This window comes from Octopus sinensis, linkage group LG2 (genome assembly GCF_006345805.1).
Source record: "Octopus sinensis linkage group LG2, ASM634580v1, whole genome shotgun sequence".
Classification (NCBI taxonomy): Eukaryota; Metazoa; Mollusca; class Cephalopoda; order Octopoda; family Octopodidae; genus Octopus; species Octopus sinensis.
Genome location: NC_042998.1, coordinates 194535299 through 194560355, shown reverse-complemented (window position 1 = coordinate 194560355; position 25057 = coordinate 194535299). Strand labels below are relative to the sequence as shown.

General features: G+C 38.4%; 1 protein-coding gene across 3 annotated transcripts in view; it reads left to right on the top strand.

Moving 5' to 3' along the window:
• Window positions 1-13901: 13901 nt before the first annotated feature.
• LOC115232429 (coiled-coil domain-containing protein 181) overlaps window positions 13902-25057 on the top strand; it is a 50338-nt gene continuing 39182 nt past the window's right edge. Inside the window, exons 1-2 of one of the 3 annotated variants that reach the window (XM_036500617.1) lie at window positions 13903-13994; window positions 14039-14088. In XM_036500617.1, the coding sequence (XP_036356510.1) occupies window positions 14059-14088 (30 nt within the window). In that variant the 5' untranslated portion in view covers window positions 13903-13994; window positions 14039-14058. Of the gene's footprint in view, window positions 14089-14615; window positions 14834-25057 lie in introns of those variants that run through there. The other 2 variants (XM_036500618.1, XM_029802300.2) reach the window with 2 other exon arrangements.

The window sequence follows — 25057 nt, the reverse complement described above, 5'->3', positions numbered from 1 at the left end:
CACATTACGACACAATGAAGTTAATCCCCATTGATATTGCCACTACTAGCTCTTACTGCATCTAATGCCGACAATGACAACATCATAATTTATCTTCACGTATGTGAACTCACTAAGTGAATATGACTTTTTTAGCATTCCCACAGAAACCTTCATTTACCTTATACAATGTTTAATGTCATTTCACATTCATGTTGAATTATGCAGCAATCTTATGTTCTCTTCATAGAACACTTGTATGTATTACCAGTTCTTTTGGTATAGTAGAATTTTTGCTATTCTTGTTTATGTCTCCTCACAGACATGTATATTCTAACAAGACGCTTCTTAAATTTTACACCACTCTTGTTCAATAGACACTGAGTTAAACTTGCAAAGCTGTTTATTTTCTCCTTTCGATTTTTAATGTTTATTTTGGCAGATTACCAAACTATAAGTTTGGTCTCCCTGCTAAAACTCCAAAGCAGTCTACAGGAATTCCCAATGTGGTCTAGTCTTAGCAATCTGCCAAGGCTGCCTGGCTAAGTTCAGCACCAAATGGTTTTTATGGAGTGAAAAGGGGATAAATTTTAGATCACCCAAGGAGTCACAGCTTCATGGTAATTGGTCAATTTATAAATCAATAACATGAATCTACAGTGGCTTACTTGTGATCCTTGACTAAATATTTTATGGTTTGGGTTCAAATCCCAACATAACTGAAAGAAGAATTATGATTAGGATTATAGATATTTTAATACAAATTTACCTTCATCTGAAATTTAGGAATGATCAGAATTTATGGAAGTTTACTTGCTGAGATATTTATCGAATTTTTAGAAACAAAACTTTTCAGAATTCAACCTTGACATAGAAAGAATATAGTCGCAATTGTAACTGATGATGCAAGTGACATAGTTAAATGGTTAAATGTAGCAAAGATGCTCTTTACAAGAAAACAGTATCAAGTTGTGGAGAGGTTCATTTAACTAATAATTTAACAATTGCAATGACAAAACGTTTGAAGACATATCCAAGGAAAACTATCAAAATGTTGATTCTGCAATTAGAAATGTTGTTAATAATTAAGTTGATTTGCAGCAAACTGAAATTAGTGAAATAGTTTGTATTGTAGAAGACCTTGAAGAAAAGTTTAGTATTGCTAATATATTAAGAAAGTAAAATTGTTAGTTCATTTTATAGGTCACCAACAAAATGTAAATACTTCAGAAATATATTAAAGAGGAGAATAGTCATGGGTTGTACCTAATGAAGGACACTAAGGAAAGATGGAATTATTTATTTGCAATGTTAAAATAATTTTTGCTTCTCATTGAAAGATGCGTAGTGTGACGGATGAAGAGGACAACAGAAAAAGAGAAGGAAATACAACGGGCCTTACCTCAGCGAAGATCAGATCTCTCTCAGCAAAGTCAATGCATCTAGTCGCTTCGTCGTCTCAGCTCGAACTGCGCCTTCATTGATCACCACACCTGCGTGCTCCTTGACCCCTTCCGCTTCCCCCGCACATGCGCCCTCCAGTCTTGCACCGGGTCCCTGCAAGCCCTATTTCTGCCCTCCCTTATCTGTCGTCCTCTCCACCGACACCACAAGATGTATGGCTAAAGTTAAGATTAATATGAAGCTGCCTCTTGACTTTCAGACAATGATTTTGATGTTATTCAGGCTGTTATCTTAGCATTTTAACCAATTACAATTGGACTTGAAAATCCAAGTTGAATGAATATAACCTTCATCTCTGCAAGAAGGCCTACTTCTTTTTATTCTAGAAGAATTGAGTCTGTAAAAAAGAAGCCAGTGCCATTTTGAAACAGCAAGATCTCACCTGCAACCATTGCCATACGTGAGACAAAAATGAGATCTCACCTGCAACCATTATTTAAAGAAAAAGCAACAACATTTTCCCTCTCATTCTTCTCACACTGATGCCAAACAAGACTTTGAAGCCAGGAGCTCACAGCAGACTTTTGTCCCACTGTGATACCCCATGCATTGTCTCCAGAGGTTATTGAACCTCACGTGTATGGGAGAGAAGGCTAACTACGCACTGCTGTGAAGATGGTTACTGAAAGCAAACCCCTTGTACGAAGCACCTGTGAATAAACGGCTACTGAATTTACTCCAGTTGAGAACTTCATTCTTTGTATTTCCAGTCCCTTGAATCAACAGAATAATTATAATGGAAGAAGAAGATACCCCAAAAGTATCGTAAAAACCTCCCTTCCATTGTAATTCAATAAAATGTCTCAATTTTACTTTTGGTGAGAATGTATCAAGAAAAGAATCAAAGAGCCAAGGAATAAAAATTTGATAAGATTGATGAAGTATTTAAATAATTCCCTTTTAATTCTGGATGCATTTAACTTGTTTCTAATTTTATCCTCAAAAACTCCACCGGAAAAATATCTCTCACTAACCACATGAGAGAACATTCATCACTTTTACATAAGAACCTGCTAATTCCTATACCATGATAACTGAGCTTTCACTCTGTTAAAAGAAAATGTTTTTATTACAGTGATTAGATTTTGTCATTAATGAAGCTATTGTAAACAATCAAAAGAGTGTCCAATCGTCTTATAATAATTGCTTTTCTACTCTAGGCACAAGGCCCAAAATATTTGTAGAGGAGGCCAGTCAATTAGATCAGCCCAGTATGCAACTGGTAGTAAATTTATCCACCCCGAAAGGATGAAAGGCAAAGTCGACTTCAGCGGAACTTCAACTTAGAACATAAAGACTGATGAAATACCGCAAAGCATTTTGCCCGGGGTGCTCACATTTCTGCCAGCTCACCACCTTATCTTACAATAATAATTATAATAGTAAAAACTTTTCTGAGACACAAATCTTTCAAACCTCATCTACAGTCCATCTTCCAGCCATGCCATGGATTCAAACTTCATTTCAGACACATGTAAATTCCATTTTCCCCACCACTCACCTCTCTCACCTGGACACATGTAACAAAAACTTCCTGTTACTTTTAACTCAGAATTTCTCCTGATACTCCTCCAACAATCTATACTTTCTCTATTTGTTTCCTAAGCAGAAACATGAATCTCAACTCACCTCTTGTTGGCTCTTCTGCTCATCATATATTGATGCTGCCAGTGAGAAAGCAGAATCTTTTACAATCCTCAACTCTCTACTGCACCTAGTTTCATCCCTTACATGCCCTCGTTCTTTTTGATGCTATGCTTAATGGTCAGAACTCCTGCAGTTTTAGATTAAGTATCCCAGGTTATATATGTATTTTGCCTCTAACCTTCAGAAACAACAAAGTAAGCGACTGAAACCAACCTTTTAGGTATATCTGTAACGGTTTCAAATTTTAGTTGTAACGGGAGAGATTGTTTTAGTGTATAGTCACCAAAATGTAATGGTAAAAATTGAATTGTAGAGAATATTATGATGATGATATTCAGCTGGTGAGACGATAAGAGTTTGTTGTTAAAACGGCAAGTTGTAAGATGTGTAAGATGAACAATGCATGAAGTTTTAAGGAAATATTTAGTTACCGTTACATTACAATACCTTGCCTCGACGGGCAGGTTTTGATACATCCAAAAGCATGTGAAGTAAAGTTTGTGTTTGTGTCCTCTTCATTGTTTAGTAGTAAATACAGAGAGAGATAGAATGATGTTGTAAGAGAACAGAATTAGAGCTAGAGAGAATTGTAGGGTGTTGTCTCACAGTTGCTTTCTCCCTCTGACCAAGATTCTAGCTGGTTAGCCAGACCTCGTTGAGTCGTCACCGACTGTGACTAACTCTGTTGAGTCATCATGACTATGACGAACTTTTTTGCTTGGGGTGTGCTGGCTTATATAACTATCTAGAAGGATAGATATATCATTGAGAACAATAGATTTAGTTGATGGTCTTGTTATCTCTATTCTAGCTTCTGGTGAAGTAGAAGAGGTTAGAAATGGTCAAGTAGTGAAAACATTATTTCAGCCTAGCTAAAGGCATCAGGAAAATGCAAAACTGCTGTCAGAGAAAAACCATTGTTCCATCATGGGAAAAGTTCTGTAGCAGCGTTGATTTAAATTTGGCTACGTTGGATCGAATCCAATGCATGCAAGATTCGCTACATATCTATCCACATACCATATACACACCGAAACTCAGTTACAAGTTGCCGAAGTGGTTCACTTATAAGTATTTCAATGGTCTGTAACATTTGAAGAAAAAAAATCTACCCCAACAAACTGGACAATGTTCTTATAGCTACACAACTCCTATAAGACCAAACACTCCTGCTTCCCAGACCACATCCAATCCTCTAACCTCTTGCCAAACAGATCTCTACTAACTTTCTCTATTTCTTTTTCCCTCCACGTCTTCACTATAATGTCTCTGTCAATGATACTCCTTGAGAATAAGCCTCTATATTTGCTCTCTGCTTTACATCCAACTTTATACTGAATACACTAAGTGTCCTCTAAAAACTGTCCCTGTCCATTCCACCTATCTCAACACAATGTACATGTATATAACAAGCAGAAAAAACATCTTGGTTTGCTTCAAACTAACAAGACCACCAACCCTGACAATGTCTCTTCCATTACCTTCAAACAACATATCTTGGAGTTAGCCCCCTATCCTTATCAAATTCTTCAATCTCTCACTCTCTTTACAAGGATATATCCCAGTCTTTGGAAACCCGCTACAATGTGTCCAATTCCCAAAATAAACAACCTATCTGACCCTGCCAACTACCATTCCCATTCTATCACTAGTTTTCAATATCTCGAAGGTGATGGAGTCTACCTTAAGCAACAACCTACTCCATTACCTTAAATCTGTCTGTCTGTCTGTCTCTGTCTCTCTCTCTCTCTCCATCACTAAACAATACTGCTTTGGTGTACTTTTAAAATCTGGTTCACTATTTTTAGCAGGTCGAATCCCATGTAGAAGCACTTCATTGGTCCATGAGCTTATTTTAGCGATAAAGCTGTTCTTAACAAAAAATCGCATAGAAAAAGACAAAACTATTAACTTGAGAGTCTCTACATGGCTGCTCAGTTTAGTAGAAACATCACTAAAATCTATCTCAGATACACCCTGCCATTTTAGAAAAGGGAAGGTACACTAAGTAATGTTGACTTGATGGGATTGTGCCACAGATGGAATGTCTTTGATTACAGCTCTACTCAATCAGGGCTGATATAACTAACACTAAACCACAATGACACTCTTAAATATCTATTCTCACGACCCACCTAACCACTTTCTCTCTGTCTTTTCTCAGTTGAATGACCTACATTCTTCTTTTAGACATTGACTGACAGAAGTTAAACCTGAACATCAACTGTACTGATCTCATCAGACTTGGAGGATTTTCAAAGGTCTTTAACTAAACCATTGGCAAAAAGGAAAGACTGTAGAAGTAAACGAAAAATTTAAACAACTGGCAATGACCAGCAGGAAACCAACAAGCCTTGTCAGGCTTAAACATGTTCACCAAGGAACCTAATTCCCCGGACACAATTTGTTCAAAGATCAAAGGTCTTTGAAACTGGAAATTTACTTGTTTATAGATATATACTGAAGCATGTACACTTGTTTTACCCCAGCAGCTACCATAATTTCACATTCCCTCCCCATTAGTCAGTCAACAAAGCCGACAAAATATTTTTGTAACTCAAGAATGTTAACAACATAAATTTAGTTCATTTTATTTTTAATTCTTTTATTTTTATAAAAATTTTTATTTAATATTTCTTCATTCATTGATTCAATGTTATTTCCTTTCTTTTATTTTTGCTATTTATTACACTCTTCTGTATCTACCATACTAACTTAAACCTTTATCTTCTTGCTTACTTTAAACACTTGCAGACTCTTGAAATATGAATTTGATTGCAAAGTTATGTGTTTTCTTTAATCAGTGTTTGGTTGTGTTGTTGTATGGACATGAAAAACTGCCACCGCCGCCATCATCATCATCATTAAGCATGCAATTAAAGTATGCTTTTTAGCATGAGCATTTGTTGTGCTCCTTTAAGATATCGAATCTAATGCTATGCCCCATGTTGTGTTCCTTGTAGTTTTTCCAGTTTACGAGCAGTTCACTCTAAAAGATTTTGCCCATAGTGATGACATCTTTTTATGTTACTTTAATTTTCATTATGAACAATATATTACTGTTGCAAATTATGAAAACTATAGGGAACACAACATGGAGGAATGATACCAGGAATGATACCTTAATGAACACTAATATCAAAAATATACTTTAATTGATAATGACGATGGTGATGACGACGACGATGATGATGATGGCAGTTTTTATGTCGAAAGATTATGTGGAAGAGTGACACACCCTCAAGGGACTATGTAAATTGATCCTTGAACAACAGACTCTAGTGCACTAAGTGCAAATACATAGGTTTTGGTCAGATGGGGGTTGTGACAATGACTCTTTTCATCTTTGGAGCTTCTCATCTGCCTTAGTTATTCTGGCCCTGTCAAAGTTGTTTGTGGTGGCCTGGATTCAATCTTGCCACCTCCCTCTGTGCTGTGACATCTTCCTACCCTGTAGGGCCTATCTCTTCCTGAATGAGCCAGTGTTTCAGCTGGTCTTTGAAACCCTTCCAGAGGATCTCCTCTCTCTCTTTAGCCCTGACTTTAATCACATACTTAATATCATGCTGAATAGCTATACCATACCACATTCTAAGGCCATGTCAACATTCATTGATCATTAAAAAAAAAAATAATGAAATTATTGTATACAGTACTCAGGTGCACCACAACTTGTCAAAAGTGCGTATAAAGTATATGCAGTAATATACAAATGTCTGGAAAGCGAACAGTGTATGAGTCAGATACATGCTTGTGTGTGTATGGAAGGGAGAAAATCAGGTGTAGTGTTGGCGAATCTCGGGAAGCATGGAAGTTTTGAAGGATGCTGTGCTCCGGCAACTAACAACTGATGCCAGCAGTTTGTTCCATACTTCAGTAACTCTTAGCATGAAAAAATGTTTCCGAAAGTCATGGAAGGAGCTGTGGTGGTTTCTGACTTTGTAAACATGTCCACGGGTGTTAGACAGGTGGAGTTTGAAAAGGTACTCAGAGTTATTGTTTGTGAGATGGTTGATAATTTTATGGGTGTCTGCCAAGTCAGCTGCCAGACATCGGAGTTTCAATGTGTCCATGCCCAGGGAAGTAAGGCGTTCAGAATATGGCAAATGCCTGATGGAGGGTATTCTCTTTGTAAGCATCTAAAGGGTTTTTGATGTTGCTCATAATTATATCAGCAGCTTTTTGGAGCCAGATTGGTTGAGTTGGTATCTACAGTGAACTAATGAAGGAGCTTCTGCACAGCTGCTTAGCCTTCCAGAAATTACAGCCAATTGTGCATCAAATTACACCCTAAAATAAAAGGTACATTGATAATGTAGTTCTAGATACTCTGTGTCTGAAAAAAGAAACAGATTAGTGGTTTGGTCTGGAACAACTTTGATCATAGATCTTGTTGGATTAAGGCTGACCTAAAACTGAACAATGTCAACATGTATGAATATAATTAAGCAATAAAATATATTAAAGAAAATAATGCAAGTGGCCCAGTGCTATGAATAGATAAAGAGATTTATAGTGCAGTGTTTTAGATGGCATAATCAAGAAAATCCTTAAATGATTGACATTTGTCTCTTGGAGAAGGAAAATAAAAATATATTAGTACTTGTTGGTGATGCTCAAAGAAAGTTGCTAACAATTACTGACAGTTTTTTTTTTTCTTTCAACTAAGATAGGCGTAGGAGTGGCTGTGTGGTAAGTAGCTTGCTTATGAATCACATGGTTCCGGGTTCAGTCCCACTGCGTGGCACCTTGGGCAAGTGTCTTCTACTATAGCCTCGGGCCAACCAAAGCCTTGTGAGTGGATTTGGTAGACAGAAACTGAAAGAAGCCCGTCGCATATATGTATGTATGTATATATATATATATATATATATATATATATATATATTATATATATATATATACTGGAGTAAACACATAAATGTGAAACAAGGTGGAAAAAAGAGTACTCAAATACCAGTGGTAGAGTAATATGCTTTATTTACTGTCCGATGAACGGCAACGGGAAACTCAGAGTAACAGGTTTTGTTGAATTTTCTGCTGCTTTAAATAAAGTATATATATATATATATATGTATATATATGTGTGTGTTTGTGTTTGTCCCCCCAACATTGCTTGACAACCGATGCTGGTGTGTTTACGTCCCCGTAACTTAGCGGTTCGGCAAAAGAGACCAATAGAATAAGTACTAGGCTTACAAAGAATAAATCCTGGGGTCAATTTGCTCGACTAAAGGTGGTGCTCCAGCATGGCCACAGTCAAATGACTGAAACAAGTAAAAGAGTAAGAGTAAGAGGGGAATTTTAATTAACTGAGATTTTTTGGCATATACTAAAAATCGCTGAAGTTTAAGGCAAAAATTTGATATAATTAAATCAACAAGGAATCAATAGAAAGATAACAAAGGTGATACTTTAGTATTGGATTTTGGAAGCACTCCGTCGGTTACGACGACGAGGGTTCCGGTTGATCCGATCAACAGAACAGCCTGCTCGTGAAATTAACGTGTAAGTGGCTGAGCACTCCACAGACACGTGTACCCCTAACGTAGTTCTCGAGGATATTCAGCATGACACAGAGAGTGACAAGGCCGGCCCTTTGAAATACAGGTACAACAGAAACAGGAAGTAAGAGTGAGAGAAAGTTGTGGTGAAAGAGTACAGCAGGGATCACCACCATCCCCTGCCAGAGCCTTGTGGAGCTTTTAGGTGTTTTCGCTCAATAAACACTCACAACGCCCGGTCTGGGAATCGAAACCGTGATCCTATGATCGCGAGTCCGCTGCCCTAACCACTGGGCCATTGCGCCTCCAACTACTTTAGTATAATACAAACAAGAATTGATATAAATTTTTTCTATCAGCATAATTCATAATGTAGCTGAGTAATATGTGTTCTTTGTTGCATGATCAATTTTCATAAATAATTGTTAATTGCTGCATAATGAAGACAGAAAAAAAAACAGAATTTTGAAACGACAAAAATTAAAGAAGCCTTTATGTGGTCACTGGACATGCTAAAATAGTAGACAAACTCTCCTCAATTAGAATTCAATGATCTTAAAAAAGAAAGAACATACCAGAAAATGTAGTCCTAGATACACTGTTTGAAAAACAAAAATTAAAACAAGAGAATGTCATAGTGAGAATGCCACAGGTCATACTGGAGTTTTATGGTTGCCCTGGGTTAAACAACTGCAACACCCTTATTAACTCTTCCGTGTTAGCATGGTTGGTAGCAGTTCATCATCATCATCATCGATTAACATCCGTTTTCCATGCTAGCATGGGTTGGACGGTTCGACTGGGGTCTGGGAAGCCAGAAGGCTGCACCAGACTCCAATCTGATCTGGCAGTGTTTCTACAGCTAAATGCCCTTCCTAACGCCAACCACTCCATGAGTGTAGTGGGTGCTTTTTACATGCCACCGGCACAGGTGCCATAGGGAGCTGGCATAGTTGTTAATGTTGTTTTGACTCTAGGTAAGCTTTTAGCTGTTGCTGTTTGTTTGTTTGTTTGTTGAGCGAAGCGGTCTTCGTCCCAATGGTGGGAGAAGTCCGAAACATGGTCCTTTGCTATTCGTAAGACCCGCAGAAGAGAAAGCAGGTCAACCCCCTACACTGAGAGCATCGACAGATGGATGAATGCGCATCCAGGCTCAGCGGTTGCGTAGGAAGTCAGGGACAAGAGACAGGAAAAAAGGGTGAGAAAAAGTTGGGGTGAAAGAGTACAACAGGGGTCGCCACCACCCATGCCAGAGCCTCATAGAGCTTTAGGTGTTTTCGCTCAATAAACACACACAACGCCCAGCCTGGGAATCGAAACCGTAATCCTCCGACCGCGTGTCCGCTGCCCTAACCACTGGGCCATTGCGCCTCCACTAGCTGTTGCTGTGTAACCCTAGTTGAACTCTGACTGGCAAAGTGAAGATTAACAGCATTAAGCTCAGAAGTTTCAGAAAGCCTGCAAAGGTCATGGGCAACAAGTAAAAGAAATGTGAGGATAGGTATAACTTAGACTGAACTTAGTCCTCAATTGCTGATTATTTCACAAACCCTAGGTAGGTACGGTGAAAGGCAAAGTTGACTTCAGCGGAATTTGAACTAAGAGCATAAATGAATGCAACCATGCCTGTCATTGTTCATTCATAAATTAAGAACCTGGCATACAAAAGTGAGACTCTATTGAATAACTCTAATAAGACAAAAGCACATCTAAAGTTTTCACTGTAATTCTAAAGATGAAAGCACACTCCACCGTGTGCCTTCATTCATTTTTAATTAATATTGACTTTAAAGTTGTTTCCCCTACCTCTCTTAACCAGAATTAATCAATAAACACATGATTTTTTTCTCCTCGTTATAGATCTAAGTTGATTAATTAAACATTATGCATTAAATATAAGGTGCAAATTGACAGAATCATTAAAGTGCTAGTTAGAAGGTTTTATAGTATTTGTTCTGGCTCTCTGCATTATGAGTTTAAAATCCCAATGAGATCAATTTTTGTCTTTCATTCTTTTGAGGTTGATAAAATAGTAGTCAAGAACTGGTGTCACTTCTTTCTCCACCCTCCTCTCTCTCTCTCTCTCTCTCTTTCTGATGGATATAGCATACAAGATAGTGTCTTGTAAAAATACTCAAGGAGTGGCTGTGTGGTAAGTAGCTTGCTAACCAACCACATGGTTCCAGGTTCAGTCCCACTGCGTGGCATCTTGGGCGAGTGTCTTCTGCTATAGCCTCGGGCCGACTAATGCCTTGTGAGTGGATTTGGTAGACAGAAACTGAAAGAAGCCTGTCGTATATATGTATATATATATATATATGTGTGTGTATATGTTTGTGTGTCTGTGTTTGTCCCCCCCCCCACCATCGCTTGACAACCGATGCTGGTGTGTTTACGTCCCCGTCACTTAGCGGTTCGGCATAAGAGACCGATAAAATAAGTACTGGCGTTACAAAGAATAAGTCCCGGGGTCGAGTTGCTCGATTAAAGGTGGTGCTCCAGCATGGCCGCAGTCAAATGACTGAAACAAGTAAAAGAGTAAAAGAGTAAAATGAAAGTAACTACTCTTGTATACTCCCAGAAAAATTCCACAATAAATTGGCAGTACTAGTCAGGGAGGTCAGGGGTCACTATTGTTACTATTTGCCAGCACTCGTTTTTTTTAAATAAAGTTTACAATGTTCAGCTGTAATTGAACTGGCTTTCTGACATTCTTTATACACGCTTATCAAAAGCATACTGAAATGGATTCTGTCACGAATACTCTTCATAGGTTAAATCACAGAACACGCACTCCTAAATACTGAACATCACTCACTAAAAATGTAATGGGTTCATGGAACAGGTAAACTTGTAGAAAAATGCCTTGCAGTGGATGGAAGCACTCCGTCGGTTCCGACGACGAGGGTTCTGGTTGATCCGATCAACGGAACAGCCTGTTCGTGAAATTAACGTGTAAGTGGCTGAGCACTCCACAGACACGTGTACCCTTAACGTAGTTCTCGGGGATATTCAGCATGACACAGAGAGTGACAAGGCCGGCCCTTTGAAATACAGGTACAACAGAAACAGGAAGAAAGAGTGAGAGAAAGTTGTGGTGAAAGAGTACAGCAGGGATCACCACCATCCCCTGCCGGAGCCGCGTGGAGCTTTAGGTGTTTTCGCTCAATAAACACTCACAACGCCCAGTCTGGGAATCGAAACCGCGATCCTACGACCGCGAGTCCGCTGCCCTAACCACTGGGCCATTGCGCCTCCACAATGCTTTGCAGTATTTAGTTAAGCAAAGACAAATATACTTAGTGTCCTTTCTTTGCACTATCAAGTCAACAAATGATCCCTGACCTCCCTGACTATAACTGTCAATTTATTGTGGAATTTTTCTGGGAGTATACAAGAGTAGTTATGGTGGCAAGTAAAAAGCACCCACTACACTCACTGAGTAGTTGGCATTAGGAAGGACATCTAGCTGTAGAAACTCTGCCAGATCAAGATTGGAGCCTGGTGCAGCCTCCTGGCTGCCCAGACCCCGGTCGAACCATCCAACCCATGCTGGCACGGAAAACGGACGTTAAACGATGATGATGATGATGATGATGATGATTTTGTCCCAATTTTGCAAATCCACTGAGTAAGCATTCTGCTGGTCACCCTACTGATTCTACAGAGTTTCTACAGTTGGATGCCCTTCCTAACGCCAACCACTCAGTGAGTGTAGTGGGTGCTTTTTACGTGCCACCGGCACAGGTGCCAGGGGAGGCTGGCAGTGGCCACGATCAGTTGGTGCTTTTTACGTGCCACTGGCACAGAAGCCAGTCAAGGCGGCACTGGCATCAGCCATGTTCAGATGGTGCTTTTTACGTGCCACCGGCACAGGTGCCAGGGGAGGCTGGCAGTGGCCACGATCAGTTGGTGCTTTTTACGTACCACTGGCACAATAGCCAGTCAAAGCGACACTGGCATCAGCCATGTTTAGAAGGTGCTTTTTACGTGCCACCGGCACAGGTGCCAGGGGAGGCTGGCAGTGGCCACGATCAGTTGGTGCTTTTTACGTACCACTGGCACAATAGCCAGTCAAGGCGACACTGGCATCAGCCATGTTTAGATGGTGCTTTTTACGTGCCACTGGCACAGGTGCCAGGGGAGGCTGGCAGCGGCCACGATCGGTTGGTGCTTTTTACGTGCCACTGGCACAGAAGCCAGTCAAGGCAGCACTGGCATCAGCCATGTTTGGATGGTGCTTTTTACGTGCCACCAACACAGGTATCACAACTACAATTTCCATTTGATATTTATTTTGATGTTGATGTACTTGACTCAACAGGTCTCCTCAAGCACAGCAGGTCATGTTCCAGCTCTTTACATTCCAAATTGAAACCCCACTGAGGTCAATTTACCTTTCATTCTCCTAAATTTGATCAAATAAAGAACCAGTCAAATACTGAGGTGGATTTAATCGCCTACATCTCTTCCTTCCCAAATTTGTGGCCTTGTTGCTATGTTAGAAACAAAAGTATTATTTTACACACAGCTTGCACTACAGGACATTCTTTTCCTGGCGCTGGAGTGGCTGTGTGGTAAGTAGCTTGCTTACCAACCACATGGTTCCGGGTTCAGTCCCACTCTGTGGCACCTTGGGCAAGTGTCTTCTACTATAGCCTTGGGACGACCAAAGCCTTGTGAGTGGATTTGGTAGACGGAAACTGAAAGAAGCCCGTCGTATATATATATATGTATATAAGTGTGTGTGTGTGTGTGTGTGTGTTTGTGTGTCTGTGTTTGTCTCCCTAGCATTGCTTGACAACCGATGCTGGTGTGTTTATGTCCCTGTAACTTAGCAGTTCGGCAAAAGAGACCGATAGAATAAGTACTGGGCTTACAAAGAATAAGTCCCGGGGTCGATTTGCTCGACTAAAGGCGGTGCTCCAGCATGGCCACAGTCGAATGACTGAAACAAGTAAAAGAGTAACTGTCGATTGGCGACCCCCACCGTTCCATCCCCTTCCAAAAGTGCTGAGTAGCACTGAGGCTACCAGGAAATTTCTAAGTGCTTTTTGTTTTTGTTTTTTGTCTTCACTATAGCTCGTTTTTCACATCTCTCACATGTAAATACTACAAAGGGTAGTTGTAGCCACCCAACGATTATTTTATCTTTTATCTTTTATTTGTTCTGCACTTTCTTCTTTGTCCAATTTCTTATCTGTTTAATCGGGCGAAACTAACGCAAATAGAAAAACAGAAAAAGTGCGAGCGATTAATAGATACGAAACTAAGCTGTAAAATAAGCGACTTGTTATAATGTTTAAATGGTCTCCATGACAACGTCTGTTGACATGCAACAATGGCGGTGAATAGCGGGATTGTAAACAGTAATTAAATTTGATCAGAGAGAAAGAGAGAGAGAGAGAGAGAGAGAGAGAGAGAGAGAGAGGGAGCGCGCGCGTGAGAGAGAGAGAGAGAGACAATGTTAAAGATGGACAGTCAAAAGCGGCCAGTAAGCAAGTTTATTCATTTTGTTCTTTTCTTAACTTCCACTTAGATTGTTTATTACAGCCCACCTCAATTTGACAGTTTTTGTCTCGAATATTCTACTAAATATCCGCTTTCTCTCGAACATATATGTGTATATAAATACTTCAATTACCTTTTTCTTGTTTTTCGTTCTCGGTTTTATTCATTTATATCTTCCTTTTTTTGTTCTTTCTATATTTATCCCTTTTTTTTTTACCCTCACCTTTTCCCCTTTTTTTTTCTCTATATTTACGTGCTCCCTTTCAATTCAATCATTCCGCTAAGCATCTTCTCGTTCATTCACCTTCCTTTTTATATGAAATTAGAATCTTATAGTTTTTCTTTAATCAAGCGTTTTGATATATCTATTGGAATTCAGAAATTTAATTAAAAGTATATAAAAATATATATATATATAAATCCTCAGAAGACAAATCCATGACATGATTAAAAATTAAATCTATTAATTCATTAAAATACCATAATTAGTTAATAAAGAATAATAATAGTAATGGTGATCATTATGATAGTGGTGCTTTGACAAAAAGTAACCAAAAGTAATTATACAATATATATTAAAACTATGGTTTTGACGCCTAAAGTCGTCCCTGAAACATTATGGATGTCTATATACACAAGCTGGACAAATATCTATGCTGCAAAATATAATATGCAAGCTTATTGTTTAGCTGTCCTAACCGCAAGCAAACCAGAAAAGCATTCCAACTGTGAGTATTCTGTCTTTTTTTACTTTGATGGTGCTCCACTACGTTATCTAATATACTACACCTGATTTTCTCCCCTCCATACACACGCAAGCATGTATCTGACCCATACACTGTTCACTTCCCAGACATTTGTACATTACTGCATATGCTTTATACGCACTTTTGACAAGTTGTGGTGCACCTGAGCACTATATACAATAATTTCATTATTATTATTATTATCATTATTATTATTCCCTTTTTAAGAAAAGATTTTGAGAAAAGATTTGGCTGCTATTTCTAGCAGGTAGTGTTGTTACTAACCTATGGGAAGACATTCTATGTAGGTCTGTTCAGTTTAATGATAAGGTGAGACCCACAGGTTCAGTGCCCCAGACATACCATACTTCTTTCTTGAGGATCATATTGCACATTGACATACTGTGATTTGTCATATGGAGTTCAGTCAGAGCATTGTTGTGGCTTCATTGTTGTCCAATCTGTTTTTTTATTCCTGTAAGTTCTGATAATGGCTACAGTGCAAATAGGCAAAGCATAAGTGTGACAGTTTAACGTCCTGGGTATGATATTAAACTGTATCCATCCGGTGGTGAAGCTGCAGTTCGGGAGTTGTAGAGTTGTGGGGAGTGTGGAGTTTCTCCTTAGTTACCATCATTCCCAAGTCCATACTGATCCAGAATGGTAGGACCTGTGAGGGTACCATCTATGGGTTTAATAGATTTTTGTAAGAGTAGATCAAACCCCTTAGCTGTGGTGAAAGCAATCAGTCTAAGAGAAGGACAACTTCAAGATTAATACCCTCTTCCAATATATCCTAAGCAAGCACAGAAGAGTACGGTTGATGAAACTAACATGAGACATGGTTAATAACATAGATTCAAACTATGAAGGCAACTATCTCATGTTGGGGCACATTTTGCTACAGGCGGAAATAGTGAAAAATGATGATAGTTGCTAGGGACTTATGAATCTATGAGTGCTGTTGATATTTACATATGAATATATTTTGGAGGAGATGTGGTATTCTGTCTAAGTGGTGTCATAGAGGACTTAAAAAGAGAAGACTGGTTTAAGTCCTAAAACAAAATGGTTATGATATCACCATTATCATCCTGCCAATGCACTGTCATTGTAGAACTATTGTGCACAACCACTATCGTTCTATTTTTATCCAGTGCTTGAGTGTCAGTCTAATGTCTCAGAAATTACTGAAGTTACCAGAGCACAATTACTTTTAGCAATGATTACTAACAAAAGAGTATTTTTAAAATTTCACTAATTTTTTTTTTTTTTTTTTTTTTGCCAATTTTGTAAATACTAAGTAGACAATCAAGTTCTATTCAACTTGTCATGTTCTGCATGAGCTTCGAGTTATATTGGAAAATGGAATATTGCAAAAGAAATCCAAATATTGATCACATATCTAGAAATATATTGGACATAATTTCTTAATTAGGTTATGGTTATAACAGTAGTATGAAATACATTCAAATACTGACCATATATATATATATATATATATATATATATATATATGTGTGTGTATATATATTAGAAGGTTTGGAGATGATGTACAGGTATTTTATATTAGAAGAAATGAGGTACTCAGAAATCTGGATGGTTTTATATTTACAGATATTTATTAGTATGTTACATGTTTTTATACATCATATATCATATATCATATATTAGCGCTTTCGTCCATTCAAGTGGAGTCTTCAAAGCACTAATATATGATATATGATGTATAAAAACCTGTATCATACTAATAAATATCTGTAAATATAAAACCAACTGGATTTCTGAGTACCTCATCTCTTCTAACACACACACACACACACACACACACACACACATATATATATATATATATACATAGCAACAAATATTTCATGCATACATGTATGCGTACACATGCATGTGCACACACACACAGCAGTTTATAGTAACTCAGTTTCTCTCAGACATTTGTAGCTAAAATAATTTGAATTATAAAATGCACTGAAATATTAGCCATAAATATAGAGAAATTATGATGGTTGCTAGAGCAACATATGTTGAAATACTGACCATATATCAAGAGAAATATGGTTACACACATAGATGCAAAGCAAAAGTGGGATGTATTAGAGTAAAATGAATTACTATAGTTTCACTCTAGACAAAATTAGGATTATCTCTTGAATATATCATAAATTCTGATGTTTTATCATCAGTTTTGTTTATAACAATTATCCTACTCTCCATAATTCTGCACATTTATGAATTTACAAAATAATTGAACCAAATTAAATCCACTGCTTGAGGTGAATTGGTGTCAAACTACTGGCAAAAATATCACTGGTTCAAATCTTGTCATCATCCCTATACCGTATATCTGGCAAATATATTTATTGTTCATGTATGAATTCAATGGATGTGCAATGTCAATGTGCATGTATGGCAAAGTACAAGTGTGCATAGAGAAAGTTTGGGCATAAAAGGCATCAGATGTGTTGTGTAAGAGAGAAGATTGCACTGCTATGGTCATGTGATGTGGGTGGGTGAGGACAGCTGTATAAGGAAGTGCGGATCACTAAACATGGAAAGAACATGTGGAAGAGGCAGACCTAGGAAGATGTAGGACAAAGTGGTAGAGACTGACCTCAAGATATTGACCCTCTCAGAGGAGATGACAAGGGACTGAAATGAATGGCATTATGCTGTGCTTGAGAAGACCTGTCCATGTCAGAAGAATTGAGGCTCGTCAATCCTTCCTGCGCCTTCATCTCCTATTTTCTTCACTCCCTACTACACTGGACTGATATCCTCTGCATCCAGATTATTCCCCATCTCTCTAATCATCAACCACACTCTTTTCGTTCAGTGCACTTTTTACTTTGTCTTATTCACGTTGTACCTGGACTTCACATCTCTTTCTTCCTCTCCCTTTCACTTTCCAAGAGCTCTCTTGTCAAACTGTCCAACCCATGCCAGCATGGAAAAGGGGACAGTAAATAATGGTGATGACTCAATGTAGCACTTCAAGAAGAGAAGAGAACTTTACAATTGATGAGTGTTTTGTTACATGCAATGTTGAGTTCCAATCTGTTCATAGAAAACCTGACCTCACTATACAGAAAAAAAGTCCCAGAGTAAGTGGAACGTAGTATACGTGATAGGAGGAAGAAAGATGCATGAAACCAGTAACCTAGAATCGTTTAGGCTATTGTACAAGTGGTAAGAAGAGTTTCCCCTTAACAGACAGCTACTATACATACATCATACACAACCTTTAATGACTGCCATACTGTACCTTATGCAATTGGGTGTGACTTTCGCTCTCTTCCCTACATACAATTGGCTGTGAATGCCACACTGTATCTCATACATAGCCTGACTGCTACACATGTCTTCACTACCATACAACATTCCTCATAACTTGACCTCACTGTTTCTCTGTACCACACACAACTCATTTCCACAAATATACTACATCTCACGCATTGTGACCTGACTACTACATTGTACCCTAGACAGTATGGTTTGATACCCATTCTATTTCACACAATACACGACTGGCTTCCATGCCGGTGGCACGTAAAAAGCACCATCTGAACGTGACCGATGCCAGCGCCACCTTGACTGACTTCCGTGCCGGTGGCATGTAAAAAGCACCAATCTGATCGTGGCCGTTGCCAGCTTCACCTGGCATGTAAAAAGCACCCACTACACTCACAGAGTGGTTGGCGTTAGGAAGGGCATCCAACTGTAGAAACACTACCAGATCAGACTGGAGCCTGGTGCAGCCTTCTGGCTTCCCAGATCCCAGTCGAACCGTCCAACCCATGCTAGCATGGAGAACGGATGTTAAACGATGATGATGATGATGACAACATGAGCTGACTACTATGGTGTACTCTATATAATACGATGTAATTGTCATTCTATACACCATAGAAGACCTGACTGTTGCTCTGTTCCCAACAAGCCACTCACTGAATGGTGAAGGGTGCAGAATGGTTTCAGGGTAGACTGAAGCATAAAATATCCAGATTGATAAACCTGTGATATGCTACGTGTTCAATTTACTATTGTGTTATCATAAGCCTACCCAATCCAACAACGACTACTGTAAAAATTACAATAATTTTTCATTTTTGGCTTATGTGTATGTCCTATGAACTGTAAAGCATTTACTGAGAAATAATGCTGATAATTATTAAATCTCAGAACGAGATGTAAACAGTAACCGCTCGACAATGTAAAGTATACTAGCCATCTCAATATAGCTAAACACTAAGGGTGGGTGTTTCTGTAGCTTTTAGCCCCAGGAGATCATCGTCTCCAGCTGGCTTTAAGTGATACTTAGGTTTACGAGAGAGGGATGACCTCCCTTTGCAAATACCATAAGGGCACAGAAAGTGTGCCTAAAGCCAGCTGAAGACGATGATCTCCTGGGGCTAAAAGCTTCAGTAACACCCGCCCTTTGTGGTTAGCCATATTGAGATGGCTAGTATACTTTACAATGCTGATAATGTTTTAATTATATTCCAGTTCCATTAAGATCTGTCACCAACTTAATTAGGTTGTCTGTTCTAAATTAGTCTCTTTATTCATTAATTCCAGCATACGATCTTTTGACAACAATCTCGTTAAAAAAATAACAAGTGGCCTGTCTTTGCTGTGGTGACCATCAAAATCTACAGGCATACAAAATTAAAATGGATGATGGAGAGGGTGCAACATGTCTAGACTGTCATACTGCACTCTGTACAATTAACTGCTGCATGTCAGAATATGTAGTATGGTTCTCAGCTAAGTGAAGGTATGGTTTCTTTGGAATCATAGATCTGTAAGTCACACCCGACTGACATAGCTTTGCTCAATCATGGCTAACCTGGACTACATTGCAAAAAACACAAGAACTACATGCTGTGTACTTAATACTTTATTATCATTATTTTAATTATTTCAACACTTTTTGCATGCTAAATGGTTTGCATAGTTGTGTAAATTTAAATATTTGTGTGACTAATTTAAGCACTTAATTTGGGATGTATATCCACAGATGAGAAATAATCAGAAAACATTTCCCCAATGGACACAGATATTACAAATAATTTGACAAAAACAGTATAAAAGTTATCTTCAATTGCAAGCCCAATATAGAAACCATAACACTATAAAGAAATCATTGTCAGAGAATTATTAGTAGTGCAGGTGAACTGGACACTAAATACATAACAACTGTCCAAACAGTGATGATCTATGAAGAGCATTATTATACACTAGCAGTATCGCTCGGGTTTGTAAGGGAAATAACTATATAAGCATTTTTAGAGATGTAAAGTATAATAGCCATCTCAATATGGCTAACCACAAAGGGAGGGGGTGTTACTGCAGCTTTTTACGTTCTGAGATTTAATAAATTTTTAGAGAGTTACTTCCCTTATATATGCCAAAAATGCATTAAAAATGGGAAAAATTGATGGTAAATTTTTTTTTAAATTGTAGGCTCATCGTAGACACGCGCTAATACCCAGAAGGGCTCGATATGAATCACGACTATAAGATACCCGGTTTTGGTTAAACTGCACCGCAAAATGTGGGAGTAGTTAGGAATCTAAATCATAGGAGACAGACAGCACACAACCTCACTTTTATATATAAATATTACCAGCATAACACCAAATAACAATAAACAAGCCAGATACATTGAATCGATGCAAAACTCAAGCGAAACCAATGCCTTCTACACACAACTTCCATTATCCATGTTAGGTGTGGAATATAATAACTTTATGTAAATATATCTAATAATATAAAAGGAATGGCAACTGCAAATTAAAGATCAAATAGTTATAGAGTCTGGACAAAAAACATTACTGTAAATCCTTGAGTATAATTCGCATTTTTTCCCCAAAATTTAAAAGTCAAAATTGCTAGTGCATACGAGGTTAAAAATGAAAAATATTTTCTAAGCAATGTCTGAGTCTCTATTTGCTGTCCGGCAATGTTTATTCAGACGCATTTTGTGATGTTGGGTGCGAAAATACCTTAAGCTAAGCCTGAAAGCAATGAAGTCATAAAAGAATCATCTATAACTTGCAGTAAGCAACATTTATTAAAATAAAAGTATTCAAAACACAGAATAACATATAGCAAAAACAATTTGCAAGCATAATTACATTTCCATATAACAATTAAGGGCATCACCATTATTGTATTACGCATGCGCGGAAGTGTTTGTTTGACTAGGTGCTGTTGGCTTAATTACACACAAATTGTGCTTAATAGTTTAGCCCTAAATAGTTCATCCTGCTGTTTGTATTGGCAGTTTGCATCATTACCGTGGCAAACAATAGATACTTAATTAAATTACTGTGGGTCTTTACTAGGGTTTTCTATAAGCAGGACTTAAACCTGTACATTAATCTCCAATAAAACATTTTATACATTACATGCTCATAAAATACCTTGTAGATCTTATTCAGCTATGTTTAAACTTGAAGTTATATCATATGCTGAAGAGCATGGTAATAGGGCCACCGGAAGAAAATTTGATGTTGACGAAAGCAATGTCAGGTTATGGAGAAGAAATAAAGATGAAATTATACAGATACCAAAGATAAAGGAGGCAAGAAGGCAATAATAAAGGACGTTACCGTATACATTTTTACAAACCAAGGACGTTATATAGACCTCCTTGACTCAAGTTAGAGAAGGGGTGCGTATTATACACAAGCTCTTAGATATCTCCATAACAGCCATATGAAACCATCAACAAATGACAATTTTTAGGGCCTACAAAAGTTATGATCACTGACCTTTCTTGTGCAGCTCCTTAGTAAAATCTGAACTCTTAATTTGGATTCAAATAATTTCTGCCTGAAGAAACTGCGGCAACCAAATTGATTAAAATCTAGTTATCACCCCCAACACACATACATTTTGTGAAAAAATGAACACTAGTCAGTATCAAGTATAAAAAAATCATGTGACCTGAGAAAGCTCATAAAAAAGAAAGCAGTCCAGTCCAAACATTGTTCATACTTCCATCAAACTCAATAACGAAGCTGGTAAATTGAAAATTAGCATAATAAATATATTCAGCCCACGACAATGTTTTGATTTCTCTCTTTAAGACCTTATAACAGTGTTTTATGTTTATTCCTCTATGAGTGTTTGTATGCATGGGTATGTGTATATATCATCATCATCATTTTACATCCACTTCCCATGTTGGCATGCATTGGACTGTTTGACTGGACCCAGCAAGCCACAGGACCATGTTATGCTCCAAATTCCCCTCTTTTGGTATGGTTTCTATTGATGGATGCCCTTCCTGACACCAACCACATTATAATGTGTACCAGTTGCTTCATTTTTTTTTTTTTTTGTAGCACCAGCGCTAATGAGATGGCCTTGCAACTAGCAAGACTAAAGAGGCTCAAAGCCTCCCAAGACTTGAAGGAGAATAGGAGAGAGAATATGATGACTCTACATGAGATGATGAGAGAGGGTAAAGTATGAGAGGGACAACTTTATAATTGTGGGAGGGCAGACAGAGTTATAGAGTAGATACTATTGAAGGTAGGAGTTCAAAACATTTTTTCACGCTGAGAGTTGCTGAAGCATGGAACAGACTGCCAGCATCAGTTGTTAGTTGTCGGAGCACTGCATCCTTCAAAACTTCCATGCTTCCTGAGATTCGCCAACACTACACCTGATTTTCTCCCCTCCATACACACACAAGCATGTGTCTGACTCATACACTGTTCACTTTCCAGACATTTGCATATTATTGCATATGCTTTATACGCACTTTTGACAAGTTGTGGTGCACCTGAGCACTGTATACAATAATTTCATTATTAATGTTATTTTGAAAGGAACAGGTAGAAATGCTATGTTTTAAAAAGAACCATCTAAAATAGAACTGTTACCACTGTTAAGGGCAATTCTTGCTTCTCTCTAAGCACACATCCTGCCATGTTGAACAGGGTTCTCCAATGTCACTTAGCTCTCTTACTTCGGAACAGTCGTGTTCCATGTAAATTCTTAACAATAAATGTGACTAACCATGCAGCTCTTCTACAAGAACCTGCTTTGCACCCTCTCTTCTCTCATAATTTAATCCCTCACTCCCTAGCGTGAAACCAAACCTCTCCCTTGGGTTTGTAGTCTTGTAAATTGCATGACAACTTCAATAGCCAATGCCATAAAAGAACACCCAGTACATATTGTAAAGCAGTGGTTCCCAAACTTTTTCGGGCTACCACCCCCTTGAGACCCTGACCACATCCCTAGTGCCCCCACCCCAACTAACCCTCACAAACACAGACCTCTTTCTGAAGCAAATTCAAAGCAACTGTATTTTTCACAAATAAAACTTAACCTAATGAACCCATTATTTTTTTTTTTTTTTACATGAATCACTACCCCATTATCACCCCACTTTTCTTCAACACCCCCTTGGAACTTCCACCTCCACCAAGGGGGCAATACCACTCATTTTGGGAACCCCTGGTGTAAAGAAAGGGCATCCAGCCATAGAAATCATGCCAAAGCAGACACTGGCACACAATGTAGTCCTGGGAAACATAAGATCCTGTCAAACCATCCAAACATGGCCATCATGGAGCATAAACATAGAATGAGGATGATAAAAACAAATGATGAATTGAAAACTTTTATGATTCAAACCTCATCAATCTTCAAGGGCTTGCAAAGATTACTGATCCCTCATCCCCATTGAATACATATATATATATGACCAAATTAGCTCTGATGGAGGTTGCTCTGAAAGTACAGTTGTTAGTATAAGAGCTAGTTGGACAAAGTTCAGAGAGCCATTACCTTTGTAACAAAGGGCCTCTCCCTCACAGTTAAAGGCAGATTATATGATGTCTGTGTGCAGACAGCTATGTTATATGGCAGTGAAGCATGAGCTGTGACTGCAGAGGACATATGATGGTTTGAAAGAAATGATGTGCACTGTCAGCATGCATGTATGACAAAGTGTTTTGAGAGAAAAATTGGGCATAAGAGGCATCAGTTGAGGTGTGCAAGAGAGAAGACTGCACTTGTATAGTCATGTAATACATATGAATGAGGACAACTGCACAAGTGCTTATCTTTAAATATGGAAGAGTAAGATGTGGGACAAAGTGGTGAGAAATGATTTTCAGATGTTAAGCCTCACAGAGGAAATGACGAAGAACTGTGACAACTGGCAATATGGTGTGCTTCAGAAGACCTGTCATCAAAGTAAAATCCAAGTGGAAGGTCGGGAATATTTGAGGGTTAGAAGGAAAAGAAGTAGTGTAAGAAATTGATATGCAGTGGTAGGGGGTTGGTAAGTTAATGACAGCTTAACATAAGCTATCATTCAAATCACCACTCTCTCTCTCTCTTTCTCTCTCTCCTTTTTGACATGATGAAAAACAGGTGCACTCACTCTACCAGTTAACTAAAATCTAAATTAAAAAATAACATTGTGTGTGTGTGTATGTGTGTATGCATGCATGTATTTTTGTATGTGAGAATCTGTATAGCTGCCCAACCTGCTGGAAATAACACTCAAATCTCAATGTCATACGCTAACATTATATAAACGAGAGGACACATTAGATAAGACAGAACAAGTATACAGACACACATATGTACCCTAAGCTTAAATTTAGCAGGTGAGGTCCTTTCTAAACTTATTTAGCATGTGGCTATTTGCCCCTCTTGATATTTACCTCTCTATATCAAGGGAGCTCCTTTTTAAGGTACTGGACTTCACTAGGTCCTACACCGAAGTTAGTGATAAGGATATATTTACATTGTCATGCATGTCAAAAAAAACTTATTCTTCAGTAAAGAGTTCGTTTGGGCCAAGCAAATTGACCCAGAAGGCTCCTTTGACATGGTAATGGGTACATTCAAGTCCTCCAACATCCTGGAGAGACGTAATGTGTGTGGTAAGACATTTGCTTCCCAGCCACATAGTTCTGGGTTCAGTCCAACCGTGTAGTGCTTTGGGCAAATGCCTTCAACTACAGCCTCAAGCTGACCAAAGCCTTGTGAGTGGATTTGGTAGATGGAAACTGAAAGAAGCCTATCAAATATACATCAATGTGTTTTCGTGTCTGTGTTTGTTCCCTCCACCACTGCTTGACAAGCAGTGTTAGTGTGTTTACATCCCTATAACTTAGTAGTTCAGCAAAAGCGATTAACAGAATAAATATCAGGCTT